This window comes from Pleurodeles waltl, chromosome 9 (genome assembly GCF_031143425.1).
Source record: "Pleurodeles waltl isolate 20211129_DDA chromosome 9, aPleWal1.hap1.20221129, whole genome shotgun sequence".
Classification (NCBI taxonomy): domain Eukaryota; kingdom Metazoa; phylum Chordata; class Amphibia; order Caudata; family Salamandridae; genus Pleurodeles; species Pleurodeles waltl.
Window position 1 is genome coordinate 266,724,930 of NC_090448.1, and position 13,530 is coordinate 266,738,459.

A 13,530-nucleotide genomic window follows, 5' to 3' on the forward strand; every position below is an offset into this window, starting at 1 on the left:
TATTTGGGGGACTTTCTGTACTTTACAGGTCCTCTCCAAAGCAGTGAATCATTTATGAATATCATCTTCCACCTTGTAAGGTGGGACTATCTTCCTCAGGTCCCTAGAATCATAGGAGTCCTCCCTGACCCAGGTGTCCCTAAAGCTAAGACTGCTGCCACCATGGGGAGCTAACCCCAAACCCGATCTCCCCCTTCCCACTGCTAAGGCCTCCCTACTTAAGACTAGCTGTTGCTGCTACAGCCTCAGCTTGGCCTCCAACTTCAGTTCCCTAAGCTCCCTATCTAAGGAATCTTCCCCTGAGATGGAGCAGCGGGCCCCTTCGGATACTGAGAAGACATGGGTATTGACAGAGGCAGACCGGTCCCTCCTCCTGGGAACTCTCTTCAAACAACCCTCTAGGAGTGAAGGTGCGCCTACTGGAATGCCCCCCGCTCTTACTACCTGCAATGCTCCTAACAGGGCTTCCCAGATTCTTCCTGACCCCCCCCCCCCCCCCCCCCTTCAGTGTAGTCAAAATCTACTCTGTCAAGGATGGGAGGGTCAGTTTCTATTTCCCCCTCCTCCTCTTGGCTGCCTGCATTGTCTTGGTCAGCCAGGAGGAGTAACCCTAGAAGCAGACTTTTATTGGAATTACTCCTTGTCTTTAGTTTTCTGGAGGCACACATCTCCCTCAGCTCTTGGAAATTAAGACTCTCATAGTGAGCGTCTGGGGCCTGAGTGGTGTGGGTGAACCTAACTATTCTAACAACTAGGATTCCTAGAAAAGTTTGGAGCAAGGGCTATGCTAGACCCCTACCTTACCCAAACTAGGAGACTAAAAATCCTGACAATTAAGTGCAGTGTTTACCTGACAACTAGTAATGGTCTTTCCAATGGAAAGTGGTTAGTGACAAAGCAGTAAGGCAATTGGAAGTGTCTTATCCCACCGCTGCACCACCAATGTAGGAAGCTGGCCTGGCATGTGGTGAGCACCTATGGGGTTATCACCGCATACCAGGTATCCCCTATTAGTGAAGTGTAGGCAAATGCAAGGGACTGAGAAGAAGGTTTGCAAGGCTGAAGAAGACCAGCAAGATCCAGTGGACCTGAGGAGGGGAGTCCGGGGTGACCCACAGCAGCTGGGAGAGTCACAAGAAGAGGTGGCAGCCCCAATAGGCAACCCTCTGGCAACAGGCACTGGAGTTGCAGTGAGGCCCACTCAGCACACCTGAAGAGGAGTCCAACGTCACTGGAGCAGCCGGCAGGAGACTGTGCTTTGCAGGAAGGAGTGCTGTGGGCCGAGGCAACACGGAGCCCTGAGTATCCCTCAGAGGAGGAGCAAACAAGCCTTGGTAGCTGCAAGAGTCGCAGTGCACAGGGGTCTTGTCCTGCAACGAGAGGCAAGGGCTTACCGTCTCACAAGTTGGATGGCTGGCAGAGAGGACCAAGGGGACCATTCCAGACCACTACCTGTGATGCAGGATCCGCACAGTTACGGAGGAGAGCAGACCCACGCAGTCGGTTGTCATTGCAGTTGGCACCTGCGGATGCAGGGGAGTGACTCCTTCACTCCAAAGGGGATTCCTTCTTATTTCTTGTGCAGGCTGAAGGCCCGTCGCTCTCAGAGGATGCATAGCCAGGGAAGTGTTGCAGTTGCTGGAAGGAGCCAGAGACAAAATGCTGCAGAGCAGAGTTGCAGACTCTTGGTTCCTGGAGGCTTCAGTTGCAGTGCCAGTGCACAGAAGATGAAGTAAACACTGCAGAGGAGGAGTCCTGGAATCTTGCATGTCGAATCTGAGGACCCATCTAACAGCGAGACCCTAAATAGCCCAGGAAGGGGAATTGGTCACCTAGCAGGGTGACCACCTATCAGGAAGGGGCTGTGACGTCACCTACCTGGCCTGGCCACTCAGATGTTCCTAGTGGCCTATGCCCACCTTAGAGTCAAGAAGGCAGAACCAAGTGGCCACCTGCAGAAGCTCTGGGCACCACCCCTAGGGTGGTGATGGACAAGGGAGTGGTCACTCCCCTTTCCTTTGTTCAGTTTTGCACCAGAGCACCAGACCCGGGATTGGTGCAAACTGGTTTATGCAAGGAGGGCACCAAATGTGCCCTTCAAAGCATACCAGTGGCTTGGGGAGGGTATCCCTCGCAAGCCATGCAACACCTATTTCAAAGGGAGAGGTTATTACCTACCTCTCCCACAGGAAATCCTTTGTTCTGCCTTCCTCTACCTGAGCTGGTAAAAGCAGCAAGAGGACAGAAACCGGTCTGAAGGGTGGAAGCAGCGTGGGCTGTCAGGAAAACCCCAGAAGACTGGTAGGGAAAATGCTTTGGGTCCTCTAAGGAGCCCCCAAAGTGCATGGAATCATACAACCAATACTGGCAACAGTACTGGGGTATGATTTCGACATGTTTGATATCAAACATGCCCAGGTTCAGATTCACCATGATGTGTCCAGTACATGGGTAAATTGGCTTCTCCGGGCTCATGACGTCCAGTGTAATGGAGTAAGAGTTGGCAGGGGGACCTCTGCTCCTGCAGGGGTGCCCTCACACAGAGGCACCTGCACCCTGACCTCTGGGCTAGGAGGGCCTACCATAGCGGGGACTTACAGGGACCTGGTGTAGTGTGACCTGTAGTGAAAGCGTGCATACACCTTTTTTACCCAGGCTGCAATGGCACGCATGCAGACACATTTTGCAAGGGCTCCCATGGGTGGCACAATACATGCTTCAGCCCATGGGGAACTCCTGGTGCCCCAATGCCCTGTGTAGTCCCATATACTAGGGATACATATATGGGGGCACCAATATGCCAACTGTGGGGTGTGCAAAGTCCTAAGCAACCAAACTTAGAGGGAGAGAGCACAATTATTTGGACCCTGGTTAGCAGGATCCCAGTGAAAATAGTCAAAGCATACTGACAGCAGGCAAAATGTGGGGGTAACCATGGCAAAAAGAAGGTACTTTACTACACTCAAAAATTGGAATTAGGACAGTTGACTGCTACTGGACATATGTTTTCACGTTTACTTTTAATGTTTATGTAAACTCAAAAACACCCACCTGTGGTTCCAAAGTAAACGGCAAAATTTATATCCTTCACACCAAATATTGAGGCAATAGCATCTTTAAACCTGGAAAAGTCAGGTATACCATCTCCTTTGGGATTTTCCAAGAGCAGCACACCATCTTGTGACAACACACAACACAAGAAAACATAGTTAGATCCATATTTGGATAATGGTAAACTGTGCAATTAATGTGCTGGAATGTGAAACAAACATTATTATAATTTTAATACAAAGTGCTGAACACTAGCGATGAAATGATTTTGGGGCACAGGGGTGATAAAAACACTCAAATCATTTAAAACAAAAAAGAAAATACATTATCAGTCAATGAAAGCAAGAAGCTGCATAAATGGCCAGTGTGAGAGAGCAAACATTATTAATAAAAATGTTCCAGTAAAACATAATGTGTAATAACATGTATTAAAATGCCTAACGGAAAAACATGCGTTAGAAAAATAAAAATGTGATTTGGAAAAGTGATTGTTATGGTGTCAGCCACAATGAACTTCTATGTGAAATAATACATGCTAATGAAAATGTATTTTGCTTAATAATAAGTACATGTACTGTCAAAAGAAGATTATTAATGTATTACAAAAACTAATGGTTAGAAATTATTATGAAATATTTTATTCTTTGTGTTTAGCATTAGTTAAAAGGCCCACGTTTTAGTATTTTTCCAAAAACACAATGTTTAAATGTTGTGCTAACTTTGCAAATAATGTTTCATCAAACATCCTGTGTGACTTGCACAGTGGAAAATTGTGTCTTGCGCTCACGTTTCATTTCTTGTACTTTCCTCGAGATAATAGTTGCAAAATTTACAATAGGCCTTAGACTTTAGCAAGAAGCAGCATGTCATGTTTCCATGTAGTTTTAAACGTAAGTTTTGTACGGAAACTGCTGATCCGAGAGACGAATGGAGTGACAACGTGAACCAATCCAGATTAGAGAAGAATTACATCTGAGGCGCAGACAAAGCCTGACTGGATGTGCACTAACCCACCTCATAGTCTTGACCAATAGAAGATTAGTTAGTAACTTTTGGGGCTTTATTATAGCAAAGTATTAGGTGATGAAAGTCAGTGTTTTTCTGTTTAGCTTTCTGTGCAGTCAGAGTCTGTTGTTCAGTTCTTGTTTATGATTTTAACAGTTCAGTTTTACTAGGCCCAACTTTACTGTACTGTTTCCCCTTCATATCCTGATGCTGATAAATGATCTGATGTTCCTGCACTCTATTAAAGATGCTACCGGCTCCTGACCCATTTAGGAGAGGTATAACCAATGTGCATTTGTTTTGCTTTGCAGGTTTTCACTTTAGAAAATCCAGCTGCTTATTTTGGTTAGCGCTGTTTTCCAAATACATTTTTGTCTTATTTTTGATTTTTGCACGAAGCCCATACATGCATTTCGAATTAGTAATAGTTAGATATGTGTAACCTAATATTTGATTTTGAATGTATAATAATTGATTGTGATTATTCAACTGCACAAACTAAATGTATACTGTTTCTATTATTCACTTAATTCTGTTATTCTGGGTTGTTCTTTTTGAGTGATTAATTGTAACTGCATTGGCAAGATTCAGATGTTTTAGAGATTTAACAACCTGTGTTATTGCTGTATTTGATATTCGGTAAGAAATTAAAACTACAAGATGAGGTTACAGAAGATTAAAAAAAAAAAACTGGATAAAATGGGGTTGCATTCAAAGAGAAACTGATGGAATTTGGGTTTCAAATGAAGGACCAGTGGTCTTGCCAAACTGTCTACTGACGCAAATGGCTAGATATTATCATGGTCAAACTCACATTGGCAGAGATGCAATGATTCGAACATTTAAGCAATCCTGGTTTAATCCAAAATGTAGACAGGTTGCAGAAGCAATTTGTCACAGATGCACTACATGTCAGCAAATGAATGTAGGAAAGAGAACTGTTGTCAATTTGAGTCACACTGGAAGAGCGGGTGATCTATTTAACAGAATGCAGATAGATTTCATTGAGAAGCGTGTGTGGTGGTTTGAGATATGTGTTGGTGATTGCCTATATAGTAACTGGTTTAAAGCCTACCCTACACGTAGAAATGAAAGTCACACAGTAGCAATGCTGTGACTTAGAGAGTTGGTCTAAATTTGGTTTTCCGGCCTCTTTAGATTCAGACATAGGAAGTCACTTCAATAACGGGGTGATTAAATTACTATGTTCAGCCTTTAACAATGAGCAGAACGTGCATTGTAGCTACCGTCCTGAAGCTTCTGGATTAGTAGAACAAATGATTAGAACTCTGACAGCTCAACTGACAAAAATGTGTGCATCCACAAACCTGAAATGGGCAGATGTTTTACCTTTGGTTCAAATGAGCATGAAAAGTACACCTGACCTGGACTCTCTCCCCATTAAATCCTGATGGGCAGAGCAATGAGATTGCCAGCTGTTCCTGCAAATGCACTTATAAACATAACAGATGCCTTGGTGCTAGATTGCTGGAAGGGTCTAGCTGATGTGGTTCTCTCTGTCTCACCAGGTGGAAGCAACAGCCGTTCCATCATCCCAAGAGCAGAGTCACAGTCTTCGGGCTGGTGATTGGGTGGTGATAAAGAAGCGCTTGTGGAAGGCTTCCTTGGAGCCTAGGTGAAAGGGCCCATACCAGATTATTCTGGTAATGACAACTGCTGTGTGCTGGAGTTCTGAACTGGGTCCTGTCTTGTGCTCATCTTTCATTTCTTGCACTTTCCTTGAATTAATAGTTGCAACATTTACAATAGGCCTTAGTCTTTGGCAGAAAGCAACATGACCTGTTTCTATGTAGTTTTAAATGTACTTTTTGTACAGAAACTGCTGACCAGAGAGAAGAATGGAGTAACAACGTGAACCAATCCTGGGTAGAGGATTAGAGAAGAATTACATCTGAGGTGCAGATAAAGCCTGATTGGGTGTGCGCCAACCCATCTCACAGTCTTGTCCAATAGAAGCTTAGTTAGTAACTTTTGGGACTTTTATATAGCAAAGTTTTAGGTGATGTAATTCAGTGTTTTTCTGTTTAGCTTTTTGTGCAGTCAGTTCTTGTTTATGATGCTAACAGTTCAGTCATACTAGGCCCAACTTTACTGAATCGTTTCCCCTTCATATTCCGATGCTGATTAATGAAAATCTGATGTTCCTGCGCTCTATCGACAAAGATACTACTGGCTGCTGACCCATTTAGGAGAGGTATAACCAATGTGCACTTGTTTTACTTTGCAGGTTTTCTCTTTAGAAAATCCAACCGCTTATTTCTGTTAGCGCCAAGGTTAGATATTTTCCAAATTAATTTTTGTTTTATTTTTGATTTTTGCATGAAGCCCATCTATGAATTTCGAAAAATAGTGATTGTTAGGGATGCCTGACCTAATATTTGATTTTGAAGGTATATGAATTGATCGTGATTAATTCAACTGCACAAACTAAATATATACTGTTTCTATTCTTCACTTAATCTGTTGCTATTCTGTGTTGTTCTTATGGAGTGTTTAATTGTAAATACATTGGTAAGATTGAGATTCCTTATAGACACTTTGGACAGCCTGTGTTTTTTCTGTATTTCTATCATTTGGTCTTGCGCATCCATTTATGTGACTTTTGCATTGTTAATTTGAGAGCAATAAATGTTTAAGTTTTACTAAACTGTTGTGGTGGTTCATAGCAACATAGGTCATGGTGTGTTAAACTACTGACTCCACACTGAATATATTGATTATTTGATGTTTTATTTGATGATTATTGGTTTATATTGTCTGATCAGATGATCTCACACTCCTAAGTCAAAAGATTCGAGTCAACCTCTGAGGGTAGTAGATGTCACTGCCCTATTACTTCTCACCTTAACCTAATATAGGAGGCCACACGCCCACACCAGTTACAAGTGCCCCGACTCAAAAAGCAAACTGTTTATGTCCACAAATACAGTGACATCCTTTTAATCAGAGTCCTTAATTTAGGGAACTTTTTCGGAACCAAAGGTAAATTGCTAAATAACAACGGGAAAATCAAGGGACACAAGTGAAAAAAGTAAGTTACTGTCCTATCCTATGAAATGACAGACTACAGAATGCAAAAGTAGATTTTGATATCCATATCTTAGATGGAATATTAAACGAAATGAGAAGCTTGACTTTCAAAAAATGTATTCTATATCCATGTATTTATTTACAGTATTATATTGCAACTGTAGCCCTCATAAGTGGTTAAATGGTTCTTAAACAACAAATTAGAGAAATAATCACTCTGTAAAACTTCATGCACAAAACAAAATATAAATGACCAGTAAATAACATGCCCCCATCACCATGTCTAGGAAATAACATGCCCCCATCACCATGTCCAGTAAATAACATACCCCTTTTCATCATGTCCAGTAAATCACTTGCCCCATCACCGATGAGTTGCTGCATCCAGGTTAAAGCTTAACATTTCACTACAGAGTACAGTAATGTCACATTTGTAGAGCTAACAGAATTGTGGTATTGTGTGAACATGCTCCTTTTTTCTGGGAGACTCCAGGTACCGGGGACCTTAACGAACACAGCATACATGCACCACCACTAGTGTCAATTAAAGTTACAACCCAATTTATGTAGCTAGCACTTCTGAAACACCTGCTTTTTCTTTCACAGCAACGTTTTATAAGATCAGTGGAAGGTAGGACCAAAATGGTAAGGAATATCAAAGAACTCTCAGATCTCATTATTACTCAACAGGTTAGTTGCACCAAGATCCAATTTACCACTCACGCTCTCGTGCTAACTCTGTTAACTTGTCTTTTCTTCATGTGCTCTCTGTCGAGAATTTAAAAAAACAAAAAAACGGTAGCCTCCTAAAAAAGCTAAATGTGGACATCAATCCTCTATCTAACAATGGCCCAGCTCACACTTTCCAATCGTGGCAAAGGTAATAAAAAGTGAGGTGCAAGACAGCTGCAACAGCACATCTAACAGCCATCTCTTCTATATGACCAGCAAACAGGTTTAATACAGGCACAGATTCAATAACCATTGACATATGTTGAGGGGGATATCTTGAAAAGAACCTGACTAGAAGTTTTTTGTTTTAGATCGCTCAACAGCTTATGCCACTGTTCATCATGCAATTCCATAGTTGCCTCATTCCACAAAATGCAACAGGCTAGCACAAATTAAGTCATTCATTCAAAATTATACAGGGAACGGAAGACTAGGGAAGTTTACTTTGGTAACCCAAGGAATACTTTGGCTAGAATCCCAGGGACATCATTGTCACTTAATGTATGGTTAGGCTCCCTAGCAGACGTCATTCACCAATTCAGGATCTCATTTCAAACGCATGCAGATGATACTTGATCTTGATCTGCCTGGGAGAATGGTTCAAAGGTATATTTCCAGCGACCCCATATATAAGACTCCCCTTCACATTCCTAACTCAGCTCTCAGCATTAGAAACTGATGAATCCTCTCTACTGTGCTCAGGAGATATTTTGGGGGTGGTCCATCATTGTGGTAAAAATGATATAAATCCTAAGTATCTGTGCAGTGAATTTAGAACCATTCATGTGTGGCCACAGTCTGTTTGCAATATCAGGGATTACTTATTACAGACCTATAACGAGCTTTGCATTAACTCTTGACTGGCTGGGTTTCTGGCACAACCTCAAGCACTCTATTTACTTGATGGACAAGATACTTACCTTCAGTAACGCTGTATCTTCTAGAGACTATCCACAGATTCCTTAGCTCCGAATATTCCACAGGCATCAGATAGGATCTGGAAATTTGTCGTGAGCAGTATCCCTGAGCACCGAGAGGTGGTGTTGTTAGACTCTGCATGGTGTCATCCACACTGGAACTGAGGTGCGTGGCACATATATAGGCACCATCACAGCACGCTGACATCAGTTTCTTTTCACAACTTTCCTTGCCAGAAGTGCGGATCCATGAAGAACACTGACTATTGAAGTGTTAGAACTAGGGCCCTTAAAAAGATAGCAACCTTTTTACTATGAAATCATTTCAAAGAGCTGGGAGGATGGGTGGGTGGGTAGCCCAGGAATTTTGCAGCTATGTAGAGCAGTGCTTAATTTGTGCTTGTTGATTCCAGTGCGGAGCACCTGTACTTATTTTTGAGGGCCAGCGTTTATGTTTCTGCCTCAAGCATTTACTGCAAGCAAAAGACACATATGGGAAAGACAGAGGAAGAGAAAAACAAAAAAGCGTCACAATAGGAGAAAGCAGAAAGCTGGAAGAATGAGCTGAAGGGGCATGGAGTGGCTGTAAATGGATTGAAGAGGCCCGAGATGACGTCAGGTATATGCTGCTCAGTATACTGTGTTTGCACATTTAATTGCAGCAGTCATGTATTTAAAACGAGGGCTTTGAGAACTGGCACATTTTTATTTACAAATTAAGCACTGATGTACAGTCTCTACTAGTTAAGTTGTTACAGAATGCAAGTAACATATTCATCTGTTAGAGACTTTTAGCCACACATTCCTTACCTTAGAATAGATACTCAAACAAAACCTTCCCGGAGGTGGGGCTGTGAGACGGATTAGACTAGAAAATCTTGTAGGATGGAATAGGAAACATGCCCATCTCACTGGGGCTGACCGTCAAGGCAATAGCATTTCATAAACATGTGCAGGGAAGCCCGCATTGCTGCCTGACCGACATCCAGGACAAATGCTGCGAGCAAATGCAGTGGTTGCAATCTTGGCGCTGGTAGAAGGAGCTTGCAAACCTTCAGGAGGTTGCTTTTTGGCAACTATCTATAGGAAGATGGTCCATGTCTGCACCGCCTTTCCTCTTTTGGCTCTGATATACCCCACAAAAAGTTGATCATCCACCTTGAACTTTTTTGTGCAGTCAAGGTAGACACACAATAACGAAGCCCTTTTTGGGTCCAGTCGCTGGAGTCTCTCCTCTTCTTTGAAGGTGTATGGTGGAGCGTAAAAGAACGGTAAAGTGATGGACTGGCCTATATAAAGGGGGGTTAACACCTTCAGTAGGAAGGATGCTCTAGTGCAAAGGGCCAATTAGTCTGGGTAGATGGTAAGGTATGGAGGCTGTGATGAAAGACCCTGTAGCTCACTGACCCTCTACCACTAGAAAGGCCATTTTTATGGTAAGGAACCTGAGAGGGCATTTGCGTAGCGGCTTGAAGGGTGCACACATCAAAAATGTGCAAACTAAGTTGACGTCAAACTGCTGTATAACGAAAGGAGCTGGTGGAATCCAGTGTTGAAGTCCTTTGAGACATCTATTCACAATGGGGGTTTGAAAAGTGATGACTGACCTGCCAACTGCAAAAATGCAGATAAGGCAGCCAAACAATGCTTCAATGTGCCGATGAGACCTGCTGGGCTAGGGTAAGAATGAACATAAGAACCTGGCAAAGGGGTACACATAGAGGGTCAGCTTGTTGTACAAGTTACTTACCTTTGGTAATGATATATCTGGTAGAGACATATTCTGGTTGCAGATTCCTTACCTTAGAATTTCCACCAGGCTACAGACTGGATCCGGAGATTTTCCTTCGAGCAGTACCCCTGCGTGCTGTTAGGTGGCGTTAGTCGACACCACTGGCATCATTGGCATCGTGGTCACTGTGATGACGCTGCAGTCGTATCTAGGCGCCACCCTGACGCACTGACGTCAGTTTCTTTTCAGGACTTTCCACGCCACTAGCGCAGAGCCATGAAAAACACAGAGAATGGTGCGCCAAAACTAGGGCCCATAAAGGGAAGTTCCTGTGCCTAGAAATCAGCTTGCAGTGCGGGGAGGATTGGTGGGTCGGTAAGGAATCTGCAACTACAGTATGTCTCTACCACATATATCGTTACTGAAGTAAAGTAACTTGTACATCTGATAGAGACTTCTAGTTGAAGATTCCTTACCGTAGAATAGGTACCCAAGCAATACCATCCCCGATGGTGGGCTGAGAACCAAGATCACACCAAAAATTCCTGCAGGGCCAAACGGCCAAAGTAGCCATCTCTGCGGACCTGACTGTCCAGGCAGTAATGCTTGGTGAACGTATGAAAAGACGCCCACATTGCCGCCCTGGCAGATATCCAGGAATGGAACTCCGAGTGCTAATGCTATGGTCGTAGCAGTCGCTCTGGTTGAATGAGCACACAAACCCACAGGGGGTTGCTTTTTTGCCAAAGTGCAGCACATCTTCATGAAGAGGACCTATCCATCCTCTTCTGCACTGCTCTTCCTTTCTTCGCACCCACATAACCCACAAAGAGTTGATTGTCCACCCAGAAATCTTTGGTACGTTTTAGGTACAACAATGCTCTTTTTGGATCCAGTCAGTGGAGTCTCTCTTCCTCATGAGAGGGATGCAGAGGTGTGTAATAAGTAGATAAGCTGATTGATTGGCTAACTTGAAAAGGTGTCACAACTTTGGGAAGGAAGGATGCCCTGGTACGAAGCACCACCTTGTCAGGATGCACTGCTAGGAATGGTGGCTTCGACGAGAGAGCCTGAAACTCACTCACTCTGTAAGCAGAAGTAATGGCAATTAAGAAGGCAGTTTTAAGGGTCAAGAGCTGTAGAGGACAATTGTGGAGCAGTTCGAAAGGAGCAAACGTAAGGTTTATGAGGACCAAGTTTAAATCTACTGCGGCATTATGAACGGGATGGGAGAAAACACGTGTGAAGTCTTTGAGAAATCTCCCAAAAATGGGAGATTTGAATAGAGAAGGTTGGTCTGGTAGCTTTAAAAAGGCAGAGATAGCAGACAAATAGCACTTGAGGGTGCCCAGAGCAGAGCCCTACTGGGCAAAAGTGAGAATAAAGAGAAGAACCTCAGAGAGGGCATCAACAGTCTAGTGTGTTGACTGACTGGTCCTGACCAAGTCAGCTACCACAGCTGCGTTTCTGGCCCCCCAAGTGAGAGCCAGAGACAAAAGCCTGCACTGGGCGGGGTTGTTATCACCTCACCCAGGCAGGATGGACATTCCAGGGCGGGGAACTTCAAAGGCCTAACTGCTTTGTAATGCGACCCAGATGTCTCCAGAAGGTGGAGATGACCAAACTCCCTGTCCACACCCGACCTGCAGGAGCAGAGGTACCCCTACGGCCTCCAGTTTCAATTCCCTGGAACTGGAAAGTGTGGGAAAGCATTCAAGACAAAGCCCTGAACTGGATCAGGAACTTCCTCGCCAGCAAAAGACAGAGGGTCAGACTACCACCGTTCACATCAGAACCTGAAGACACTTGCTGCGAAGTGCCCCAAGGGTCCTCACTCAGCCCAACGCTTTTCAACATCTACATGGTCCCGCTCGCTAAGATCACCAGACAACACGCTCTAAACAGTCTCCTATGCTGACGACACCAACTGATCCTCTCCCTATCTGAGGAATCTCCGCAAGCCAAGAGGAATTTTCACAACGGGATGAGAGCAATCGCCGCCTGGATGGAGGTCAGCTGCCTCAAGCTCAACTCGAAAAAGACAGAGATCCTCATGATCATCTCCACTCCTTCTTCCTGGAACGACTCTTGGTGGCCCACCGCCCTGGGTAACACCCCCTGCTGAATACATGACAAGGGGCACTAAAAACCTTGAGGCCAACGAAGAACTTCAATAGTGTGTATCTGGGGAGAGCAGCTAATGCTTATCCAGGAGGGTGTTAAGTGGTTGCAAATACCACACAGGTTAGTCAGTGATGTACACACAGAAAAGAACCACACCAGTGATCGAAAAATAGGTTATATTTATTGTAACGCACATTCTAGAACTAACTTTGGAATCGGTGATATGAACATACAAAAATAAACTCAGCAACATGTAAGTAAAGGCATAAAATAACATGGGCCCATGTGGGGTGGCAAACCATATACTAAAAAAATGAAATGCACACAAATCACTCCCAACCCACACTACTACCTTAGGACTGGGAAGGTAGTAAAACCCAGAGTTAAGTTGATAGGGTTCCCCAACCGCATGTGTGCAGAGTTGTAATCCTGGGTCAGTCACAGTTGGAGTTTTCGTGTTTTAGGGCTCTTCACAGAGGACCCTGAGGAAATCCGTTGGGACAAGGAGGGTTGGATAGTGCCCCCACCTGTGGATACCCAGAACAGTGGATTACCTTCACCATGGGTGAAGTCATGTCGGAACCTCTGGTTGAAGTGAACGGGGACCCGGTTAACAGGCTGCTGACGTGACCCGTGGACCAGATCGGTGGAACCCAAGCATGGATTTCTGACGAAGAGGACTTACAGAAAAAGGGGACAGGGTCCAGACCACCCAGAGGTGCCCAGGCACTGAAGGAGGCCAATGCCCACCCTTCTAGGAGATGCTTTCCAGCTGGACAGTGGACAAAGAAGTGCAGCTGTGGAGTCCAGGCGATGGAGGAAGATCCCAGGAGACATCCACGAGCTGTCCCACGTCAGTCGTCTAATTGCAGAGGGTTCAGAGGTCAGCGGGACCACCAACATGCCTTGGCAAATGCA

The 13,530-nt window shown here is 44.3% G+C and overlaps 1 protein-coding gene across 1 annotated transcript in view; it reads right to left on the reverse strand.

The window, feature by feature from the left end:
• IARS1 (isoleucyl-tRNA synthetase 1) overlaps window positions 1-13,530 on the reverse strand; it is a 703,557-nt gene that overhangs the window by 96,895 nt on the left and 593,132 nt on the right. Inside the window, exon 31 of the mRNA XM_069206674.1 lies at window positions 3,052-3,177. Within this exon, the coding sequence (XP_069062775.1) occupies window positions 3,052-3,177 (126 nt within the window). The remainder of the gene's footprint in view (window positions 1-3,051; window positions 3,178-13,530) is intronic.